The 23,989-nt window shown below is 54.4% G+C and overlaps 1 protein-coding gene across 1 annotated transcript in view; it reads right to left on the reverse strand.

The window, feature by feature from the left end:
* The window catches only part of CACNA2D4 (calcium voltage-gated channel auxiliary subunit alpha2delta 4), a gene marked incomplete at its 5' end in the record, with an annotated part of 90,962 nt that overhangs the window by 52,142 nt on the left and 14,831 nt on the right, over positions 1 to 23,989 (reverse strand). Inside the window, 15 exons of the mRNA XM_082635343.1 lie at positions 715 to 812; positions 887 to 932; positions 2,764 to 2,831; positions 3,891 to 3,952; positions 13,461 to 13,532; positions 14,029 to 14,115; positions 17,580 to 17,654; positions 18,299 to 18,379; positions 19,140 to 19,216; positions 20,302 to 20,451; positions 22,038 to 22,116; positions 22,455 to 22,568; positions 22,644 to 22,733; positions 22,998 to 23,072; positions 23,839 to 23,989. Coding sequence (XP_082491469.1) covers positions 715 to 812; positions 887 to 932; positions 2,764 to 2,831; positions 3,891 to 3,952; positions 13,461 to 13,532; positions 14,029 to 14,115; positions 17,580 to 17,654; positions 18,299 to 18,379; positions 19,140 to 19,216; positions 20,302 to 20,451; positions 22,038 to 22,116; positions 22,455 to 22,568; positions 22,644 to 22,733; positions 22,998 to 23,072; positions 23,839 to 23,989 — 1,325 coding nt within the window. The remainder of the gene's footprint in view (positions 1 to 714; positions 813 to 886; positions 933 to 2,763; positions 2,832 to 3,890; positions 3,953 to 13,460; positions 13,533 to 14,028; positions 14,116 to 17,579; positions 17,655 to 18,298; positions 18,380 to 19,139; positions 19,217 to 20,301; positions 20,452 to 22,037; positions 22,117 to 22,454; positions 22,569 to 22,643; positions 22,734 to 22,997; positions 23,073 to 23,838) is intronic.

Genomic DNA, 23,989 nt, shown 5'->3' on the forward strand with positions numbered 1-23,989 from the left:
CCTGCATCGACACACGTGCCGCTTCCCGGTTACCTGTCTTCTCCCCTAGAGCACAGGCCCCGTGAGCACAAGGGCCTGGCCTGTGGGTCATTGGTAGCTTCACTGCCCCTCTGCGCCCCCAGGCCCGGCACAGACTTGTGGGTGGAATGAATGAATGAATGAATGAATGAGGCCTTGTCAGGCGGGCATGGGAAGTGGGGTCTTCTCCCGGGTGGGACACTGATGGGACAGGTTGACCCGTGCTTCCTTCCAAAGAGGAAGAAGAGGGACCACCTGGAGGGTGGCCCTGTGACTCCCCAGCTGCATTGGTGCAGGGACTTGGGGTCACCTGGGAACCCGGCTTAGGAAACACTCAACAGACACAGCGTCCAGGAGACGAGGACTTGAGGGGCCAGAGTGTCAGCTACTGGCTGGGGGTGGGGACGGACCTGATGGGCAGGCCAGCATCCTTCACTGCGGGAGCCTTAACAGTGCCTGGGTGACAGACGCTTAAAGAGACCGCGCTCCCTGCCATGGGGACACACCTGTGCCCCTGCAGGTCCCAGAGCTCTCAGCCACCGGCGTGGCCCCAGTGAGGCTGACTCTGTCCTCTCCTTTGGGGACTCCCTGTTCTCCCTAAGCCATCGTGAGGTCTGCAAATGGGGCCCCTCTTCCCCCACCCCCAGCCCACTGTCCCCAGAGAGTCCCGAGCTTCAGGGCCGCAGAGACACTCACACTCCAGGGCTGGGTCCCGCCCGGTGAGGAAGCGGACCACGGCCTCCAGCTGGCTGAGCTTGCGGTGCTCGGGGTCGATGTCCGTGACGCAGTAGATCCTGGAAGCCACGGAGCCCGTTACCCAGAGCCCACGCCCGGCTCTGTTCCCCCCGCCCCAACCCCCCGTCCTCACCAGTCGCTGGCCAGGCTCAGGTCCGGGTGAAGCAGGTCGTGCAGGCCTGAAAGCAAAGTCCACGCTCACCCACTGCCCAGAGCTTGTGTACCGGGTGCTCTAGAAACAGCGTCGGGGAAGGGCCGGGCCGTGTCCTGCCTTGTTCCCGGGCAGAGCGGAATCTCAACCCACAGGACGGCTGGGCCAGCACAGATCCTGCCGTTGTCACTGTCACGTTGCTTCCGAAACGCTTTCCTTCCCACTGTCTCCTGTGCCCGCCCGATGGGATCGCCCTCAAGGAGATTTCGGCTTCCCTGGCTTCACTGTACCGAACCGAGCCGTGGGGCCCTGCGCGTCCCTGGCACCGTGCTCAGCACGTGTTTGTCAACCGACTGAATGGACGAATGCCCTCCTGTGCACCCACTGGTGCTCAAAGATAAGCTGGTGCTCAATTAAGGTCTGTTAATTGAAGGAAAGGATGATGAACATGCCGAGGTCCTCTGTGGAGTCACTGAACGTGGTGCTGGACAGACAGACACAGGCGGACGGCTCAGGGGCGACGGCCTTCCCCACCGGCAGCCCCTGGACGCCTGGTGGGTCTCACCACAGAGAGGGTAAGGGATGTACCCTCTGTCCTGCAGTGGTGACATCTGGGCACGTCTGGGAAGAGGAAGAGAGGAAGAGGAAGGAAGAAGGAGGGCCAGGGAGTTTGGTTGTTGGGGGGACAGTGGGGGGGACAGGGGGGGACAGTGTCCTGGCGTCATGGACACGAGCCGTGACAGGAGCCTGGGGGAGGCTCCTCCTGGGACAGCCCCCAGCAAAGTGACCGCAGATGCGTCTGGGTGGGCTGGGGTCAGAGGGTGGGGCAGCACAGCCCAGGGCAGACCCTGAAGCTTCGGGCGAGGAGAGATGAAAAGGGGCCGCAGGTCACGGAAGGTCTGTAGCAGCTGCACTGTCCAGGTTGGATTTATAGAAAGATCGCTCTGGAGAAGATCAGAGCAAGGAAGACCTGCGGGTGTGGTTTCCAGGAGAGAGTGAGACTGAGAGGATGGAGGGGAAAGACGGGGGAGTGAGGTGATCCAAGGGTCGGACATGGAAGAACAGAATGTGAGGTTCAAGGGCTGTGGCCGCTTCGTCCAAGGACCTCCTGACATGTCCCAGGGCCTACGTGGGTTTTGTTCTCCCAGGGCGCCCAGGCAGCTGCAAGTGCAGGGCGGGTCGGGGTGGAGGGCCCCTCCCCCCATCCCCATTCACATCCCACAGGCTCCCTGTTATGGGTGGAATTGTGTCCCCCAAAGATGTGTGAAGTGTCAACCCCAGTCCCTGCGGACGTGACCTTATCTGGAAATAGGATCGTGGCAGATGTAACCAAGTTAAGATGAGGTCACTGGTGTCCTGATAAGAAGGGAAAATTGAGACGCATGAGGGGAAAAGCTGTGTGATGACCGAGGCAGAGATGGGAGAGTGGCAGCCGCAAGTCCAGGGCCAGTGGGAGCCGGGAGGGGCAGGAGGGACCCTGCCCTGGAGGCGCTGGGTGGAGCAGGGTTCCCAGAACAGGGAAGCCGGCCAGTTTTGGGGGGCAGCTCCAGCGAATGGCTACGGATTTGCCCACTCACTCTCCCAGGCCTCTTCTTTCCCTCTGGATGGTCTGACAGGTAACCTCTGCCCCGTCCAGCAAGGCCGCCTGGAATCTGACCACCTGTCTAGCAGGTCTTAGACTCTGCGGGTTGTGGCGACTGTCCAGCAGACCCTGCGGGCCCTGGAACCTGGGATGCCAGGCCCCTCTGGCCACGTAGCCCTGCCCGCAGAGCCCCTGCCGGGATGGCCCTGCCCCGTGTTCCCAGAGAAGGCAGTTTTCCTCCGAACTGTCCGCCAGTCCTGGGCGCCGGCCGACCCACCTTCTTCCACAGACGTGTTCCCCAGGAGGACGTATTCGCCGTGGCCGCGGGACAGCACCACTCCCAAACTGTTGGCAGAGTGAAGGACGCCGGCTCACCACCAGCTGGTGCCCGACCCAGCCCAGCCTCGTCCTCTGACCTTCCGAGCCTCCCACACCCACGACAGGGTGCACAGCCCGCCCTGGCCCTCGGCATCCCCTCCAAAACCCAGGCAGCACTTCTGTTTTGTCATCAGCCTTTTTCCTGGGAAGGACCCTGGACACGACAGGACAAGGGTCCCCTCCACTCTCATTTTGTTAGATTCACCCTGGACCTATCGGGGCCCCCAGGGATGGGGAGGGGTCTCTGTGTCCCACGCGTCCCGCAGTCGGGAGGCCCCTCCTGCCTGGAGAATCCCACCATGCCTTCGTCAGGAAGAGAATCGCTTCTGAACCTTGGCTGGATACCTGAACCACTTGGGTCAGAGGACTTTACAGGGTACGAGTGCCCGGGATCCCCACCCCAGGAATTCCAAGTAAGGTAAGAAGGAGGGCCTGGACGCTGGCAATGTTACAAGGACCCACAGGTGCTCCAGGAGCAGTCAGGGCTGGGAACCACCCTTCACTGAGAAATGGGTAATTCAGAGAGAATCCCCATTTGTTCCCTAAACTGTATGATACTAGAGTGAATATTTATATGGTGGGAGGGAACCTGAGAGATCTTCAAATCCCATCTTTCATCTTACAATTGCTTATGATTGCATTGCTTTAAATCTCTAGGTAGATCACGTCATTTAATCCACCCAGTACCGCCAAAAGACAGCTATTATTACCCCTATTTTACAGATGAGGAACCTAAAGCACAGAGGTTAAGAAATGACTAAGGTCACACAGCCTGTGAGTGGTGGAGTTGGGATTCCAACCCAGGCAGTTTAGCTCCAGGTCCTGCACACCAGGCTATACTGCATACTGGGCTGCACTGGCAAAGCAGGTGTAGACCTCAGAATGCAGACCTGAGTCTTTTTCTGTTACCACAAAATTGCCAACTACCTATAAGTAAATCCACCCCCAGACCTTAAAGTCCCACCTGAGCTGTTGGCTTTCATGTTGCACCCATCCTTCCCCTGCAAACAAGACCTGGCCCCTCACCTGAAAGGCGTGTCACTGATGTCCGTGAAGAAGTAGTCGCTGGTCAGGAAAAGAACTCGCTTCTGAAAGAGGCACCAGGAAAGGTGCTTGCTGGGGAGGGAGCGCCAACCATCCCTCCCCTCCCTCCCCTCCCCCTCCCCTCCCTCCCCTCCCCCCTCCCTTCCTCCCTCCCAACCACCCCCTCCCTCCCTCCCATCCCCTTCCTCCCTTCCCACCTGATGCCTGGTGCTCCTCCACCACTTCTTACATCCCCCCAAACCCGCCCCCTCACATCTCCTCTCAGTGACACCACAGGCAGATCCCCTCCCACCAGCACGCTGCAGCCCCTGGGGGGTGCCTGACTGCAGGACCACGGTCCAGACCTGCGTTGTCCCATACGGGGCCACAAGCCACCACATGTGCGACTCAGGAATAGAAGTTTCAAATTTTAGTAAATGTCAGTTCACTAGAGAGCCTGGGTGGCTGGTAGTCCCTGTGCTGGGCAGCGACTGTGGTTCAGGTGGGACCAGAGAAGGCTGCAGGCTGGAGCCCACACCTGTACGAGCCACCTACAGCCACCCTGGCTCTGGAGTCCAGACCCCTCAGGCCACGGTGCGCTTGACAGCTGCTCTTGCCTGTCAAAGCTGCCATTTTTAGGTTTAGTTGAATTTGCACACGTCAGGGCATGGGGAGGGGGGCACAGTGGCTAAGGACGGGCAAGGGCATCAGACAGACCTGGCCTAAGCCAAGCCGGCCACTCACAGGCTGTGTGCGCTTGGGTAAGTGACTTCACCCGGGCATCGCAGTTCTTGCTTGTAAGTCAGGAGTAACAAGAGCATCCCCTGCATAGGCCACTGGGAGGCGGGGAGGATGTTTTTAGCGGGCCAGTACAGGAAGAGCAGGGCTCACTCCGGGCTCCGAAGCCCTGCGGGCTGTGCTGTCCACAGACACAGCGGATGCTTCTGGGAAAGCTACACGCTGTACTGGGCTCGGGAGCTGCTCTTATTCCCTTCACCTCTATCTGGCTTTTTTACTTCCATGTTGGAAACTGGAGTAAGATGTTGCAGGGGACATCGCGGGAGAAGGTGACAAAAAAGTTTTGCTTCTATAGGAAACCAGCTGTGGACCAAACCCAAAAGATCAGTTCCCAGCACAGGCCTCATCCTCCATGATGCCCTCCTGCCGTCACTGCTTCAGGCAGACCTTCTCGCAGTTGGGGGAGGCCCTGGGAGCTATGCGGCAGCTGGGGCCCAGCGAGGGCGGAGATGGGCTCCAAGTGGGGCTGGCTTGAGTCTGGAACTGGAGAGCATTTAAAAATTGTTTTCATACTCTCTCTTTTTTTTTTAATGGAAGAAAAAGGTGAAATGCACACATCTAAGTGTGTCATTCCATTAGTCTGATAAATGCACACAGCCATGTAACTACCTCCGTGGCGGAGATGCGGAATGTTTGTATCTCCTGCAATCTCTTTGCTTCCTTTGGTTTCAATCCCCGCACCTTCCACGGGCGCGCTCTGTTCTGGGCTCCATCCCCGCAGGTTAGCTGTCCCTGTTTTCGAGTCGCATACCCGTCTGTGTCCGTTTCTTCTGCTCCACGTGTAATGTCCTTAAGACCCGTCCGTGCTCCTGAGTGTGTCAGCAGTGTGTTCCTTCCCTCTGCCAAGCAGTGAGTACTCCAGGGTGGACACACCACGGTTTGCTTCTGTGTTCACCCCTGGGTGGTCATCTGTGGTGTTTCCAGTTTGGGGCTATTATGAATAAAGCTGCTGTGAACGTTCTTCTTGTGGACGTGTGCTTTCATTTCTCTTGGTAAATACCAGGAATGGAATTGCTGGGTCATATAGTGAATTATGTTTGCCTTTATAAAACACTACCAATTTCCCAAAGTTATTTTATTGTACTTTCACTCGCAATGTACGAGTTCCAGTTTCTGCACGTCTTTGCCAGAATTTGGTGTTCCCAGTCTTTTAAATTTTAGCCATGATAGAGGGTATGAGAGTAGTTTTAATTTGCATTTTCCTGATGACTAACGTCGCTCAGCATCTTTCTGTGGGCTTGTGGGTCATGTCTGTTTCTTCATTCATAAAGTGTCTGCTCAAGTATTTTGCCCATTTTTGTTGGGCTGTAGGTCTTTTTGTTAATGATTCAGAGAAGTTCTTTCTAGTCTGGACACTGCCTGTGCCTTGCTTTTTCATTTTCTTAATTGTGCCTTTCGATGAAGTTCAATTTATCAGATGTTATTTAATGTTTAGTGCTTTTGGTTTTCCGTCTAAGAAATCTTTGCATAACCTCAGGTGGTGAAGACTTTCAGTTACATTTTCTTGTAGGAGGCTTACAGTTTTAGCGTTTACATTGAGAGCTACGGTACATCTCAAATATTCTTGTGTACAGTGTGAGTGTGTCTCAACGTTTATTTTTTTCATACATTTTATTCAGTTGTTCCAGCACCATTTATTGAAGATTTTCCTTTCTCCATTGATTTGCCAAAGTGTCTTTACCGAAAATCTACTGATGACATGTGAGTTTATTTCTGGAGTGTCTATTCCATTCCATCAATCCATTTGTCTGTTTGTATGTCAATACCATTCTGCTTGGTTACTGCAGCTTTGCAGTAAATTTTGAAATCAGGTAGTGTGAATCATCCAAATTTGTTCTTTTTTTCAAGACAGTTTTGACCATTTTAGGTTCTTTGCATATTCATATAAATTTTAGAATCACCGTCTTCTATGTCTAGAAGAAGTCTGTTCAACTTTTTATTGGGATTGTGTTGGATCTATAGATCAATTCGGGGAGAATGGACATCTTAGAAGTATTGATCTTACAACCCATACACATGGTTATGTCTTTCTATTTATTTAATTTTTTTCTTTGACATGTTTTCTGCAGTGTTATGTCATTTTCAATGTAGAGGTTGTACATGTCTTTGTTAAATTGATTCCTAAGTATTTTATATTGTTTGATGCTATTGAAGTTGGAACTTAAAAATAATTTCATTTTCCAAATGTTTGCTCCTATATATAAAAGTACAATTGATTTTTATAATATGGGCTTTGTATTCTGTGAACTTGCTCAATTACCTGTTAGTTCCAGCAGTTGTTTTGCAGATTCTTGGGATTTTCTATGTAAACAATCATCTTACTGTGAACAAAGAGAGTTTAACTTCTTCCTTTCTGATTTTTGTGCCTTTTATTTTGTTTCTTTGCCTTATTGCAAAGATAGGTCCTGGAAGGTCCAGTGCAGTGTTAACAGAAGTGGTGAAACCAGATACTCTTACCTTGTTCACAACCTTAGGGAGAAAGTGTTCAATCTTTCATCATTAAAAGTGAGCTTTTTCACAGATGGCTTTTATCAGATTGAGGAAGTTTCCTTCTGTTCCCAGTTAAATTTTGTCAGATGCTCTTTCAGTATCAATTGGGGTGACCATGTGGTGTTTTCCTTTAATCTGTTCATGTAAGGGGATAACTCCACTGTGTGTGGTTGTCGCCATGTATCTTACAAGTTACAAACCCTACAATGCAATGGCAACATTTTTGCTTTAAATAGTCAGTTGTCTTTTTGAGAAGTTAAAAAATGTATGAAGTTTTAACTTCACCCACGTATTTACCATTTCCAATGCTGTTCATTTCCTTGTGTTGATCTGAGTTTCCATCTGTGTCAATTTTCTTCTGCCTGAAGAATTCCTCAAGCATTTCTCCTAGTGATGAACTCTGATCTCTTTTATCTGAATCTGTCTTTATTTCACCTCTTTTTGGAGGGGTATTTCCTCTATATGCAGAAATTTGGGTTGACAGTTTCTTCTTTTGGTATTAAAAACATTACGCTATTGTTTTTGATGAGAAGTCAGCCATCATTCTTACTATTGTTTTCCCCTATTATTGTTTTCCTCTAGCTTTTAAATAAGATTTTCCCAGGAATTCCTGGTAGCACAGTGGTTAGGAATCCGCCTGTCAATGCAAGGGGCACGGGTTCGAGCCCTGGCCCAGGAAGATCCCACATGCCACGGAGCAACTAAGCCCGTGTGCCACAACTACTGAGCCTGTGCTCTAGAGCCCGCGTGTCACAACTACTGAAGCCCGCGCACCTAGAGGCCATGCTCCGTAACGAGAGAGGCCACCACAGTGAGAAGCCCTTGCACTGCAACGAAGAGCAGCTCCCACTCACCGCAACTAGAGAAAAGCTCGTGCGCAGCAACAGAGACCCAACATAGCCAAAAATAAATACATAAGTATATAAATTTATTAAAAACAAAAAGATTTTCCCTTATCTTTGATTCACAGCAGGTAGATTATGGTGCATTTAGGTGTGGATTTTTTTTTTTTAATTCTGCTTGGTTTTGCTGAGAATCTTGCATCTATTGGTTGATGTTTTTCACTAAACTCAGGACATTTGGGGCATTAGTTTTTCAAATACTTTTTTCTGTTCCATCCCTTCTCCTTCCTTCTGGGACTCTAAGGACATATGTTAGACCACTTGATATTACCCCACAGGTAACTGAAGAATAATTTTTTAAAAAACTTTTCTTTCTGTTCTTTACATTGGATAATTTCTATTTGTCTTCACATTCACTGTCCTTTTCCCCTCCAATCTGCTGTTAATTCCATCCTGTAGGAATTTCCTTTCAGATGTTGTACTCTTCAGTTTTAGAATTTCCACTTAGTTCTTGTGCTGGTTTCACACTGTGTCAAATCAGCTAAGCTGGAATTACATTTTTTTCAGACTCACTTCTCTGTATGGTTCCAAATTAGGGTTGGCCAGATGAGGAGTCTGCATGAGATTTGTAAGGGAGAGCAAAGCCACAGCCCTGTTACACACTGGAGGTGGGTACAGCACATCGGGCCCTGCGGCAGCTCATTCTGCTCTGCTGGCTTCCCTTCTTGGGACAGGCAGCTGCCACTGGACCTCGTCCTTCAGTCTCTCTGAGACCTGAGCCAATGAGCGTGCAGGCCCAGGTGATGGGCACGAGCTCCTTCTGCAGGTCCCACATCCTTGTGGCTGGAGATAGTGAGAGACAGATGCTGGTTTTAGTTTGTCCTCATGGGTTCCTGTTCTTTCTCCTGGGTTCCAGTTTGTTCTTGCTTTCTCCCACATCTCATCCAGTTTTCCTTCCCAATCGCTGGCCCTGCCAACCTACGATGACTTCAAGCTCATGACTAGAGGCAGAGACACCTGCCTTCTGTAGACATTTTTACCAGCTCCCACCATTTCATTAGGTCTACCTCCTACAATAAAACCCTATATTCATATCACTTGTAGTGGTTCTGCTTCTTTGATTAAATCCTATACATCTCTCTGCTGAGATTCTCCATCTGTTCACTCATGATGACCATCTTTTCCTTTAATTCCTTGTGCATATTTATCATATCTACTTGAAAGTCCTTCTTCTAATTTCAATAGCTGGGTCATCTATGGATCACATATAAGACTGCTTTTTCTCTTAACTCTTTGTTAAGAAAGGAAACATGATCTCGTTTCTTCATGTGTCTGATAACTTTTGTCTACTGGCGATTGTGGAGAATAGGTTGTAGATACTCTGTCTTCCTCCAGGGTGTGTTGATTTCTATTTTACTCAGCAGATAAATGACTGGCTGACCACCTTGAGCTTGCAGAGACTTGGATTACATTTTCGTTAGGGTGGGTCTGTTTCAATTTTGTCTTTAGGTCTAGGGTGAATCCCTTGGTCTTGGGACATAGTCTTTACTCTCAAGGTGTAGTTCTTCTGTGCTTTCAAAGAAAATTCTGAGGTGTTTGCTGAGCCTCTTCACCCTGGTGTGACTCCAAATTTTCCCCACGACCACAGGAAGCAGTGAAGTCCCTGCTCTGACTTTCAGCTCTCCAGCTGTTGCCTAGAGTCTCCCTGGAGATGTGTAGCTTCAAGGTCAGTCAGGAATTTGAGAGAAACTTGCATACATATGTTAGGGCCAGCCCAGCTGTGAATCCCTCATTTCTGGGGTATCTCCCCTCATTTTATGACACTCTGGGAGCCCAAATTCTGTTCTCTGACACTTCAAGATGATAACAACAGATTTCTGCTTGAATTCTAGCTGTTCCATTCCAAATGGACTGGGGTAAGCCCTTTGGGGAAAAGGCCATATAAGCATACATCTTACCCAGTGTACTTCTCTTGATTCAAGGGTTGAAGCCTCTTTAGCTCTGTTTCTGCCTGCTTTGGGTTACTTTCAAGTGTCTGTGAATGTTTGTGTGTTTTTTAATATTTTGTCTAGATTTATAATTATCCATGGGAAGGTTAGTCTAATGCAAGCTACTCCCTTATGGCTAGAATCAGAGCTTGAGATCATCTTTTAAGGATGAAGCAAAAGGAAGCGAGAAGAGGGGGTGGTTCCTGAATCCTGTTGACAGGAAGAGAGCTGGAGAGGTTTGGGAGAGGGGAGTAAAGAGGTGTCAGACAATCTCCTCCTTTAATAGACTGCCTCCCTTTGCTGGAAAAAGAGAGAGAGAGAGAGAGAGAGAGAGAGTGTGTGTGTGTGTGTGAGTGTGAGGTGGGGGTGCCCCGGAGCACTTTAACCCCATCTCCCTGAAGCCAGCGCACAGGGGTTAGAAGGCAGTGGAGGAACGTGGGGTGAAGCTGCCCTCAGCGCCTTGACAGCTGCTGGCAGGTGTGTGGACACACGCGCCTGAGTGAGCAGGGTCCTTGGAACAACACAAAGGCTGGTAAAGACACTACGTCTGCCTGCCTCTCTCCCTCCCCCACTGCTAATTATTTGCTCCAAACTGTCAAAACAACATGAGAATGAGCAAAAGGGTCCCTAGGATACTTTGTTTTTCTGGTTTGTTCTTTTAAACGTTTCCCAGGTTATCTGATGAGGATGCTACTAATGGCTTAGAAATCATGACACCTGCTGCTGGTCCACATTTTGGGGCAAACAGCCTACTATCAAAGTAGCAGATGGGAGGCCTGCAGGCCAAAGTGGGCTCCTCACAAGTTGGAGACCCTAGATATTGGGCCAGGTTGTGTTTCTCACATTTTTGGAGTTAGCTGCCCACATTTAACAGCCTGGATTCCTAGCCGAATCCTTCCGAGGGGTCCCCACTCTGCAGCCTGCCATGGCTCCCAGGCCCCCCCGCACTGAGGCGTGTCTGCTTCCCTCATTTACATTCCCGGACGCGGCTTATCTGGCCCCGCAGGCTTTTGAGTCTGTGAGTCCTGCTCTCATCATGCTGGGTTGCTATCACTGTCCTCAGTAGCACCACCACAGTTGCCTGTCTGGAGTTTAAGGGGAGACAGAGGAAGGTCTGAATTAATCCCTGGGAAATAGGACACATGCAAAATCCCCTGGAGAAAATGACCAAGCAGGTGGTGGCCTGCCAGGGGAATGGCTTGAATGATAACAGATATTCCCACAATGCTCTAAGAGAGCCTCCCTGGGCCTAGACCTGAAGGGTGTTTCTGCTGAGGACCCCGTAAGGTAGACATAGGCTGAGCTGAGGGAGGGGCACCATCACCACAGCAGTGAGAGGCTGGATTCCACCATGGCGTCCTGCGTGCCAGCAAAGTGTCCCGCCTACACGGGCAGGCACAGTAGCTTCCGGGCACGAGAATAAAGAGAGGAACGATTGATTAAAGAGGGCTGAGTCATGATGTAATGCGTGGAGGGAGAGGAGAAGACAGTGAATTTAAAGATGGGACAGAAAGGCATGTCTAAAGAGACTCGGGAAATCTTTAAGTCTGGAGAGTGAGTGAAGAAGTCAGGGTCTGTCCTACAGGAAGGCCTTGCACAGCCGCGATCGGGAGTGTGTGGTCAGAATCAGAGCCAAACACACAGGCTTGGAGATTGATTGTCTACATCAAGGGGCCCCAACCCCTGCGCCGCGGACCAGTACAGGTCCATGGCCTGTTAGGAACCGGGCCGCACAGCAGGAGGTGGGTGGCAGGCGGGAGAGTGAGCGAAGCTTCATCTGCGGTACCCCTCGCTCCCCATCGCTTGCACTACCGCCTGAACCATCCTCCTCCTGCCCCGATCCGTGGAAAAACTGTCTTTCACGAAACCAGTCCCTGGTGTAAAAAAGGCTGGGGACCCCTGGTCTTTGTCACCCTGGGCACGTTTTTGCTTTCTGAATTTCCTCATCAGTAAAATGGGGATAGGACAGGACGTACATCACAGGGTTGTGGGAAGTGAGTGAAAGCTTATGAAGTGCTTAGTCCAGCTTCTAATAAACGTGATCCGGCAGCATCATCATGATTCGTGGTAGTAGAGGCAAAGCGTGAACACGCTGTGCTGGGAAATGTCCACCACGGTCATGACCAAGGTCGGCATCACCTTATTTCTTCATGTCAGAGCACCACGTGCCAGGAAGCCTGTGTCAAATTGCAAATTTTACCCGGACGGTTTATGAACATCAATGAACACATTTTGAAGGGCTGGACGGCAGTTCTGGGAGACGTCCAGACTGCCTGGATCTGGTTAGGACCGTCCCTCGGCCGCTTTGAGAAGCGTGAAGGCCACGTGAGGACACGGCACTGGGAGCACAGAATGGAGGACGAACCACGGCCCTTCCTGAGCTGGTCTGAGTCAGACCTCGCCCTGTGCGTGGGACTCACAACGTAGCCTGGAAACAGGTCCCACCTGTGTGCTCCGGCAGCGCCGGGTGGGTGCGAGCTCCCTGGTGCCCGTGAGCAGGAGTCCGGTTGGGATAAGGGTGGAGGCGCGTGGAAGAAACCTCTGCCTTTTTCGATCAAGAGAAGGACCTGCCGGGCCTGGTGGGACATCAGGGGTGTTGCCCAGCCTGCCCGAGGGAGGCCCCTCTCAGCCCGGAGCTTATAAACAGCAGGCAGATGCCACAGAAATGAGACGTGTCCCAGTGAAAACCAGCGCACGCATCTAAAAGGAACGCAGAGTTGCTTTCCTTCCCAACACTTTCCTGTTAGGCTTCCACAGAGGTCCGTGTTTGTGGAAGACCTTGGGTCTAATTGTTGCCGACCGATGCCCGCGTTCTCTCCGCAGAGGCCGATGGGCAGCGGAGGGGATGCGGGGGTGGCCGTGAGGGAGGAGGTGACATTCACAAATATGTCAAGGGACAAAGCCCCGTCAGTGCAAATACAGTGGGACCTTTTCAATGAGAAGATGAAGCGGTCTTTTGTAAGCGATGCGCGGGTCTGTGGGGACAGGAATGGCATGGCTGTGGGGACCTGTCCTGATTATCTGTGGTTGCCATGGGTGGAAATCGCTCTACGGAGTAGCAATTATTTTCAACCTCTTCCCATATAACATGTTTTACAAGAGCTGCTAACAATTGGCAAAATTAACTGTCACTTTCCCCCTTTCCACCATAAACAACAAAAGGGCCAGAGGGCAGGCAGCGTAAGGCAGCAGGAAGACTTGCGAAGGGCTGGGCTGGCCATGGCCTTGCTCTGCGGCCCGAGAACCAGGCCCTGGAGAGAGGTAGCTCCCTGGCCCCTGCTCCACGGGGCTGATGCCCGCTGGGCTGGGCCCCCCACTAGGGCCCTCCAGGCTCCAGCAAGCTCTCAAGGCTTTAGCTCGAATTCAGCCAGGTCCCTTGTCACCACCGCCAGCCCCAGTTAACCATGACGCCGCTTCCCGGAAGCAGAGCCCAGTCTTTCCCTCGAGCGCCTTACCCCTCTGTCCAGCGGAACCTTCACGTCCATGGAGAGAGACCCTGTCTCCCTGTTGATCATGGCTGTTCTCAGCTTCAGGGGGAAAGATAATAGAATTAGTAATAGAATAGATAATAGAACCTCGGCTCACACCGGACCATGAAGGCCATGAGCACTGGCTCGGAGGTGACCCCTGGGGACACGCTGCGTTTTCCCCTTTCTCCTGCAAGCAGGGTACAGGTGGGAATATAGACCTGCTGCCAGGTTCCCTTTAGCTGGAATTCTGGAATTCACTCAGAGGATGCTCCCAGTGGGCTGATGGGCGAGGGAACACAGTGGCCGAGCCCTGAGACACAAGTTTTCCAACACCCAGGCCAGCCTAAAACGCCCTCACACCCAAACTCTGTGGCTCACAGACGTGTGCTCCTCCAGCCCCAGAGGAAGAGGCTGTTCTCTCTGTGGATGGTGGGAGGACTGCCCGTTAGAGGCACTGCTTCTGCTTTGGGCTGAGGGAGGGAGCTGAGCTCAGCGCCTGTGGCCCCGGGACCCGCTGTCCAGCCAACCACCCCCCTCCCAGCCGCCCACTCACGGTTCCGGCCCGGTCCTCCCACTCCACTTCCGAGAGGTCCACGCTGTTGTAGTTGGGCTTGGGCTTCAGTTTCTTCCCCTCTCTGTACTGAGTGGGCCAGTCGGGGGAGAGACGGGAGGTTAACACAAGCCCCAGCCCTTCCAGAAAGCCTGTCCGGTGCAGTCATAGCCCAGAGAACCTCAGCGATTCCTTGTGGTCGCCTGGGCCACGCTCCCCCCAAGGCAGAGCGGCCCTTGCCAACATTTGAGTCAAATGGTCTCCTGGCCTCAGGAAGAGCATCTCACACACCAAGCAGCTCCCATTGTGAGTATGCTTGTCCTAGTTTTGGACTCTCGTTGTTAGAAAGCTCTTCCTCATGCAGAGCTGAAATCTGCCTCCTTGTGACTTTACCCGTGGGTCCTAGGCCTCTCCCTGGAGCTACACAGAGAGCTTCCACCCGACAACCCTGAGGGTTTTCCGGGATGCTCATCACTGCTAAGACATCCCCTCCCCAAGCTAAACATTCCCAGTTTGCAGATGCCTCAGCTTCCTCTGATTCTCTTCTGTTTTGTCAACGTCACTTTCGAAGCAGAGTGCCTGGGACAGTCGCTATTTCAGATGCGGTCTGACCAGCGTGGGGTGGGGTGTGACCCGTGCAGACCAAAACATCGTACAGCTCTGACCACTGCCTCTGAGTCTGCTAATCCAGGACAGCTACCTCGCCTGACAGGTCAAACCGAGTTTTCAGCCCATTGGATTCCCTTGACCTTCCTTGTGATGCACTGTTAAATCACAGCTTTACCATCTTATGCTTGGGCATCGAGTATTTTGCACAACTTTCCATGCATTCCTAATATATTTCATCTTCTTAGTTCCAGCCCATTGTTTTAGAAGAATACTTTCTGAATACTAATTTTCTCCCTTCATGTATTAGCCATACTTTCCAGACCTCATGGCATCTCCTTCTGTGTTTTCATCTTGTTGATAGAATTTTTTTGTGTGCAGTTTATTTATTGATTGATTGATTTAAAAATTTTTGGCTGCGTTGGGTCTTTGTTGCTGCGCACAGGCTTTCTCTAGTTGCGGCGAGCATGGGCTACTCTTCGTTGTGGTGTGCGGGCTTCTCATTGCAGTGGCTTCTCTTGTTGTGGAGCACGGGCTCTAGGCATGCAGGCTTCAGTAGCTGTGGCTCACGGGCTCTAGACCACAGGCTCAGTAGTTGTGGCACACGGGCTTAGTTGCTCTGTGGCATGTGGGATCTTCCCGGGCTGGGGATCGAACCTGTGTCCCCTGCATTGGCAGGCAGATTCTTAATCACTGCGCCACCAGGGAAGTCCTTGTTGATAGAATTTTTGAGCAAGACAGGGCCAAGGACAGACAGATTCCTCAGAGCCCAATAAAGCGCTCCATCCAGCTTGACAGGACCATTCATCAACATTCTTTGAGTGTTACTATCATTTTCTGGCCCTGACTTCTCTCTCTCTGACACCAAGAGAGATATCGTCAAGTCACCTGCTGTTAGGTCTGCAGCATTCCCCAGGTTTAATTTGGTGATAGATCAAAAAAGGAAAGAAGAGGGGCTTCCCTGGTGGCGCAGTGGTTGAGAGTCCGCCTGCCGATGCAGGGGACACGGGTTCGTGCCCTGGTCCGGGAAGATCCCACATGCCGCGGAGCAGCTGGGCCCGTGAGCCATGGCCGCTGAGCCTGCGCGTCCGGAGGCTGTGCTCCGCAACGGGAGAGGCCACAGCAGTGAGAGGCCCGCGTACCGCAAAAAAAAAAGGAAAGAGGATAGTTTATCATCAGGGTCATTACGAATTAAGCAGAGGGTCTCTATTTAACAGGACCAGGCCCCCCACAGATGCTTGAATGGCTGAAGTCCCCCATCACTGTGTATCTTGCTTCAGCAAGTTTCCTCTTTTCTCAAGAAAGTGTCTCCAGTTTCTTCCCTGTGCTCGAACGATGTTCCCATTCTTGGCCTGTTGAAAGTCTATTCTCATGACAAGCAGCCCTGCCCTGCCCTCCTGTTCATGGGCTGTGCTGCTTTTGAGTAAGAAGTGACCCTCCTAGTTCATTGCCATCTCCTAATTCCTGAGGATACCTGAAAGGTCATCCTGGGCTCCTCATAGAAAAACCGTAATTCCGCTTCCATTACTCATATTTTGGGCACTGACGTGGAAAGATTTCAGGCCAAAAGTATGGCTCTGGCCCCTCTTTTATTACTAGGCGTATCTGCTATTGTTTTTCTTTTTTAAACTCAACTATTCTTCTCGACACCTGTCATGAATGGATCGCTCTCTCCACAGGAATCTCAGTGTGTTGGCTTTGCGGTATCGGATAATGTTCTGCGTGGCATAGCTCTCTAATTGTTTCATTTGTGTAAGCCTGTTTCCTTAACTGGACCACAAATGTCTGTTGATAGCCTTCTCGGAGCATGATTAGGTCAGGCGTGCGCCCACAGTACGCACTGGTTGCTTGAGATCTTATATTCATCCACACTACCTAGATGCTGACAGACAGGTTTTGGACTGGTGCCCCTTAATTCTAAAGGGTCCACATTTTTGTTCTTCCCCTAATGAGTCATGTTCTTGGCCCTGGGGCTGCCCCACAGGACCCGCTGGTATAGGTCAGTGACCCATTACGGGTTCAGATGCTCGCTCAGCAGAGACCGAGCTGGGAAGAAGGAGTGGTCTCCAGCGTCCCTGATCTCTCTCCACTCCGAACCCCTAGCGTTTCCTTATGTAGCTCGATCAGTGCCTTTGGTCGCTCAGCGTCTGTCTGACCCGAACGGACAGCAGTGTGGCTTAGGCTGGTCCCTCCCTGGCACCTGGGCAGGAGACGCTCGGAAAGGCGCCCTCGGTGCTGCTGTCCTCAGTGTCAGCCTTGACTCCAGAGGAGCCTGGTGGAGGGGAGGGGTCGCGACGTCGCTGGGACGCCGCTTCCCAACAACCACACTGGGAGGTGTGGCCACTACTGCCACGGATGGAGGCCTCGGGGACGCCCCCGGCCGGGGAGGCAGAACCTTAGATAAAAGCTGCTGCTTTCTCTCCTGGCCTCGGCTGCTCCTCTGAACGCAGGTGGACATGCCATGAGCCCCCGCCTTGGAGTGGAGGGAGCTGCAAGGGGGCAGGAGCCCTCGGGAACACGTCCCCGGGCAGCCCCACCTCTGCTCCCCACCTCTTGGGAGATGCCTCCCGTCATGTGCAGCGTTAACTCGGCGCTCACACCCTTCGGGTGGCCCCTGGCGATCTGGGGACACACGGTCAGATTCCAAGACAGAGCGTGGGGTGACTGAGGGGGTGACAACGGGGAAGGGGACGGGTCCTCCAGGGACACTGCACACTCAGGACAGGCTCCCTGGAGACTGGCTGCTACCGGTTCGTGTATTTCTGCCTTGTCTCTCCTGCTAGATCATAAACAGTTTGAAAACAGGGACCATGACTTAATTTTTTTCTTGTAGTCTATCGGGTTCTTAAATGGAGCTGAATGCGTGTTCATTGTTTTAACTGTCTTTATGAACTACCCCCAAATCCCGTACAGTTAAGACCCCCAAGGCAAATAGGATCGGTACCTACCAGGGGTCGAAGGTCAGGGTGTGAGAGGATGTAGCCATTGTTAGTGCTCAGAAAGGCATAGCCGTGCACCCCGAGCTAGAAAGACAGGGATGGAGGGGGTCAGAGGGTTTTGTGCAGGAGGACTGGGGCCGGGCAGGGGGCGGGGCCACGGGCGGGAAGACCGCCTCTCACAGCCCCATTTCTCGGGCCGAGAGTATGGACGAGCTGGGCAGCTTCCAGCCGCTCACTCTGAATTCTGCTCCAGATGCTACAGTTGGCAGCGACCATAACAACGCACGTCACCACCTGCCTCCTTCCCACCGCTGCTCTGGGGCTTTGATTACACAACCTCGCTCCTCCCCAGATGGGGCTGCGTGGCAGGCAGGAGGACCAGGGCGGGACAGAGGTGCCGAAGGCCACAGAGCACGTCGCAGCTGCTGTGACCAAGCGTCCCAGGGCCCCAAGTTTCGGTTCCCCTGCTCTGTGCCCAAACGTCTCTAAGGGCGGGATGTCCGGGGGTGGGATGTGGTGGGTAGGATGGGGGGATGTCTGGGAGTGGGGTATCTGGGGAGGGGGAATAGGGTGTCTGGGGGTGTGACATCGGGGTGGGGCTAAGGGGCGGCCGCAGGCCCCGACCCAGCTGTGGGCTTGGCTGCACTGCCTTCAGGAAGCCTCCGGAGCCTGGTGGGGTGGCTCCCAGGGGGCCTGTGACCCTACCTGGGGGCCTGATCCAGGCTCACCTTGTACTGGGGCACCAGCTTCATCAGCTCTCTCAGGGCCACGTCAGAGCCCACCACACCCAGGAGGATGCCGTGGGATCGCTGGAAGGAAATGCCAGCTTCAGGGGGGACCAGGCTTCCCATGCACGAGGCCAAACTGAACCCACGGCCTTTCCAGAGCCCGGAAGAGGAAGCCACTTGGACCTAAGGTGGTCTTTGCTCTGCAGTTAGATTTTAGGCAGAGCTCCCTAGAAAATCTAGAACCTACTAAAAGAGGCCCCAGGAGTAATCTCAGCCGCTGGGAAGATTAATGTCCAGTATTAATAGTTAAGTTGTAATATTTAAATGAAATACAAAGTTGAATGAAACATGAACTTTCATAGGAGAGGCTGAAGTACTGGGATCCAAGGGCCCCTCATCTAGGGGGGTCCTGAAACACCCAGGGCCCGTGAGGAAATATTCCCTGGCCAGGTAGAGAATGGACGGCTCTCACACTCCCCCACCAGAGCCTTTACGAACAAGCCAGGGCCTGCCCACACTGGCAGGTTCAGTGCGCTTTTGCTGGAAGCCTGGCAGGTGACCCCTCTGGCCCTGATCCCCAAGCCAGGGTCCCAAGTCCAGAGCAGCGGGTCAGCGCCAGGCTGCATGAACAGAATCACGGGGCAGCTTCGGGAGGTGCGGACCCTGCCGCATCCCCTCCCGACCCAGAGATTCTGACGTGGCTACTTGGGCACAGGGCCTGGAACCTGAACTTAAGCCCTCCCAAGGCGGCTCTGATGCCACGTCAAGAGCCACAGGTCTGAAGACGTCAGGCAGCGGCCGGAGCTCTAAGCCGGGCAGCCGCTCACGAGCACCCACGTACTGTCTCGTTCTTCTTGCTGAAGACAGGCATGGCCACGGTGGTCACCAGCGCCAGGCTCTGCGCCTGCGGGTAGAGAGCTGTCAGGGGGGGCGAGCAAAGGGCAGTGTCCACACACTGGGGACCCAAGTCACCACTTCAACCACAGCTCAGGGGCGCCTTCCAAGGGGAGGAAGAAACCCCCAAGGAGGCCTCCCTTCTCTGCATGAAGGCAGCTGGGGGAAAGGCTGGAGCAGGGAAGGCTGGACAGGGGAGTGGGCTGACGTCACTTAGCGAATGAAGCCCTAAGCCGGAGCAGGTCCCAGAGCCCTGAGTATGCGACCCAGCCCCTGAGCACACCCAGGCTCACCCAGGCCTCTGGTCTCGGCCATGCCAAGGATGAGGGTGCACCCATGGGACCAGCCCATCTGTGCATGAGCCCAGAAACAAAGGCTCAGACAGCAAGAGGACAGGCCGAGGAGTCAACAGGGGACAAGTTCTGGTCACTGAGATGCCAGATTAAGTGTCAGGTGAGACTCCCTGGACATTTCTCTTAAAGGTGGCGTATGCCCCCCTCCCTTCCTCCACCTGAAGCCTAGAATTTGTCTGCAGTCGTCCTGAGCCCCACTAGCCGCTTGGACTACGTGGACCCCAGGGATGGCAGGGGGCAGGGGGCAGCGACAAGGGGCCAGGGGGCTCGTCATCCACCTCTAGGCTTCTTTTACGTGAGGGGGAAACACACTTCTCTCCTATCGAAGCCACTATTTCCAGATCTCTCTTAATCCCAACCTGCTACAACGCTGCTGGAGCAGGGCTCTGCGTCTGTGTTGGGTCTGAGGAGTGTCAGGAAGGTCCCCTTCCCTGACATCGCATCTGACTGTCTACCTTCCGTGTCTGGTCCTGCATGGGGGAGAGCTACAGGAGGTCTAGTTGGAAACTCGGGCCCCAAGGGAGGCCGCCGGTTAAGCTGTCGTGTCCTGAACCACTGGTTGGTGCCCTTTCTTCCCAGAGCAGGTGAGGAAGATGGGAAAAGGGAGGGATGAGTCTGCAGCAGACAGCTCTGTCCATGGGGGGCGGCCCTGGGGGGGTCTGCTCCCGGGGCTCCCGGGCCAAGATGTGGCTCCCCCAGTGTCTCTCCAGGACGTGGTCTGCCCACCCCACTCCCAACCCAGGAGTCACCTCTCACTCCCTGGGGGCCCCACCTTGTTGTCCATGTAGGCTTCCGTCCAGGTGATGTCATGGTCGTGGTTGATGACCATGGGCCGGCTGATCACATGCAGGTATTCCATCACGTTCTCCTGGGCATCCGCCAGAGTGGAGATCTGTGTGTAGTAGCCTGTGGAGGGGAGGGGGCGTATGGCTGTGGATGCAGGGCCTGCACAACCCCCAGCCGCTGACAGCTCTCAGCCGGGCCCCTGGCTGGGAGCTGCCCTGGGCCACTAGGCACCACTTTTCCCAACGCTGCCCAGGGCAGCCCGAGGCCAGTGGTGCTGCGGGGACACAAAGGCCTGGCCCTGCCTGGACTTGGGAGAACCTTGAGACTCCCCCTGCCCAAGCACCAGAGCTGTACCAGGAGCAGCAGGGCCTCAACTCAGGGTGCGAGGCCACCCCTCACTCCCTGCAGGGCTGTCCTCAGGGGTGCCTGCAGGCAGCTCTGTCCCGGGTCTGTTTTCCGAGAGCCCCACCTTTCCCTGACTGCTGTCGTCCCTCAGTTACGGGGAGGGGGCTGCAGCTGAGGCGGTATTTAAAGGAGCAAAGGCCGGGCTTCCCTGGTGGCGCAGTGGTTGAGAGTCCGCCTGCCGATGCGGGGGACACGGGTTCGTGCCCCGGTCCGGGAAGATCCCACATGCCGTGGAGCGGCTGGGCCCGTGAGCCATGGCCGCTGAGCCTGCGCGTCCGGAGCCTGTGCTCCGCAACGGGAGAGGCCACGGCAGTGAGAGGCCCGCGTACCGCAAAAACAAAACAAAAAAAAAAAGAGCAAATGCTTTACAAGGCTGTGACGATTTATCACGTGACCGCTCGTCACCTCCCACAGAACACCGTCGCCAGCTCTGGGGAATGGGACAGCTTTCATTCCCAGGGTGCCTCTTGTCTCGGACCCTTTGACCACGCTCTTCCCTCGGCCCAGAACACCCTTCCCCGCTCTCTGCATCTGACTCACTCCTACCACTTCTTTCTGTCTCACCTTAGAACCCTGTCCTTCAGGAGGCCCGCCCGGACCCCCCAAACGCAGGAGGGCTCTCCCCTCGCCCAGCACCCTGGGCAGCCTGTGCCCCTCTGCCCCTCAGCGCAGCGCAGATGGTCCCTTCACAGATGCTCATGTGTGCGCCTCCCAGACTGGACCGGGCCTTCCTGACCACGTCGACCCCCTAGGGCCGGGAGAGTCAGCAGCCCCCAGTACATTCTCGGACGTCCTGCTGGGATCGAGGAACCCGAGTCAGCACCTCGAGGCCCGGGTCTTGGGTTCTGGCCAGAGACAGGTGAGGGCTGCCACACACAAAACATTAATCTAAAGAAAACGACGGTCTCTGCCTTTTGTCTGGAGCAGAAACAGAGCACACGGGTTTCATCTGCAGCAGCAGGAACGGAGGCTGGACATCAGAGACGACTGACATTGACAGGTCGGGCCCATGTCTGCATGGTTTTCCGCGTGGCAGTCTGGATAAGGCTTATTTGCAGGGACAGCAGACCTGGAGTCACCGCCTCCAGGCGCGCTGGGGAGGCATCATGGGGGTGAGAGCCCGCAGGGAGCAATCGACATGGGTCTTGCTTTGTCTCAGCAGGAAGGGGGCGGGTGCCGTTACCTTGGCTCTGGGTCCCTTTGTGGGAGGCCCGGCCCAGCACCTGCGGGGGCCGGGGACGCCCCCCCACCTGCGCTCAAGTGAGGCCGCCGGACACCCTGCCTCAGGTGGTGTCACCCACCTTTGTTGTTGCACGCGATCCACTTCAAGCGGTCAGCAAAACGTACTTCCTTCCCGATCAGGTAAGTGAAGACCCGGACCTGGTGGACGAGACACGCCGGACTCAGCAGAGTCCCGGCCGCGAGGGGCCTGACCGTGTCTGTGTCTGAATCTGGGGCCGGGTCTCTGGATTCGGCACTTTCACTCCTTTGTATCAGGAAGGGCCCGGGGCCCAGGCTCGCGGGGATGCCCGCCCGGCTTGGAGGCTTGCCCGGCGGGGCTCATGGCCGGCAGTCTTCCGTCTCTACCGTGCCCTCCCTCGGGGCCTCTGGCGTCACCCTGATGTGGGGACATCATCCTGGGGCTCACGGGGTGGGGCACGTGGACACTGCAGAAGGAGGCGCTCCCCCGGCCCCCAGCCCCCCGCCCAGGGAGGAACCTTGCGGTGCGGCCAGTTGTATTTCTCCAGCACTGGCTTGTAGTCCTCCACGGCCCCATCGGTGATCAGCATGATGGCCTGGTTGCACAGGCTCCCTTGCCCGGCCTCTTGGAACTGCGTGGAGGACGTGGCCGTGACTCCCCATCTCCCCTCACCGCCCCAGCGCCCCTGCTCCGCCAGCTACCATACCTGCTGCAGGATCTGGAAGGCCTCATCGAGGGCTAGGCTCACGGCCCCCATGCCTTTGACCATCAGCTTGTCCACCAGCTGTTTGAAGTGCTGTCCCGGGTAAGAGGATAGGGGAGGGTCAGCCAGTCAGTGGACCAGGGAACCTTCCCCTTTGGTCGTACTTTCAGAGGCTGCGCAGAGCTATTGGCCCAGAAGAACAAGATTGCAGGACCCATCCCCTACTTTCATGGCTGGACCCCTGCAGCAGATGTTCCTCAGATGTCCTCAGGATAAGCCGATAGGGTGTGAGTGGCTGGGTGCAAGGTCACCCTCGCCCCTGGATGGCAATGCTGGACTAGCGCCAGGTACACTCACCTCTCGGTTGTCCCGACCCGCCTGGACCAGGATCCCTTTGAAACAAGGCTCGATGTAATGGATGTAGTCGCTGTACTGCAGAGGGCAAAACACACAAGATCAATTTGGAAGGTCAGGGCCCAGTGACGGAGCTCGCAACTCACGGCGGGCCAGGGGTGGGGCCACCCGGGCCCCTGTGTGATACGATCTTGGGGGACCCCAGGTTTTTGGCAATTTTCTCTGAGTAGAGGGGAGGGAACAGTAGGGCCTTAACTCTAAACATTCACCCTCAAATCCTGGCCCTTGGCATCTTCCCAGGAGGCCAGCTGGGTGCCGTCCATCCCTGGGGCTCACGGAGACCAGGAGTTCCCTAACTCTCCTCTCCCGTTTCCTTCCACGTCATCACCTTTTGGGGGCAGGTGGAGCGACCCTCAGGAGAGTCACTGTGAAAGCAGGACCAGGGGCTGCGGGCCCCTCCTCTCGAACTGCCTGGATTTGGGGAGGAAGGAAGTAGGACCCTGGGATCACCCATCCTGCAGATGCAGGAGGCTTCTCCCTCAGGGGCGCCAGGCAAGGGCGCACGGGCGGGGCTGAGTTAGGGATCTACTCAGATACCCCTTCATCTGGCCTGGACCCCAGCCTCGTCTGAGAACCTGAGTAAATCTACCAACTCCGAGAAACGGACATACGCATTTCCCACGTAATTTCAGAAACTGTAGACGCCTGGAAGCCTGTCTTGGGTGGGGAGCCCCAGCTTCAGGGGACAGGGTCCTTCACAGCACGAAGCATCAGGTGACCGTAAGTACAGGTCATTCTGGTGCAGGCAGAGGACGGGTTTTCTGGAACGGGAAGGCGAGTTTACCGAGATGATGTTTACGAAGTCGTTCTCCCCCAGTGTGTCCAGGATGGTGGAGACCGTGTGCTTGGCGATGGTCAGCCGCAGCCCCTTCATGCTGCCGCTCGTGTCCACCACGATCACGATGTCCTTCGGGGACGTGGCGGCTTGTATGTAC

Source organism: Mesoplodon mirus (assembly GCF_964341445.2).
Source record: "Mesoplodon mirus genome assembly, chromosome: 11".
NCBI classification, from domain to species: Eukaryota; Metazoa; Chordata; class Mammalia; order Artiodactyla; family Ziphiidae; genus Mesoplodon; species Mesoplodon mirus.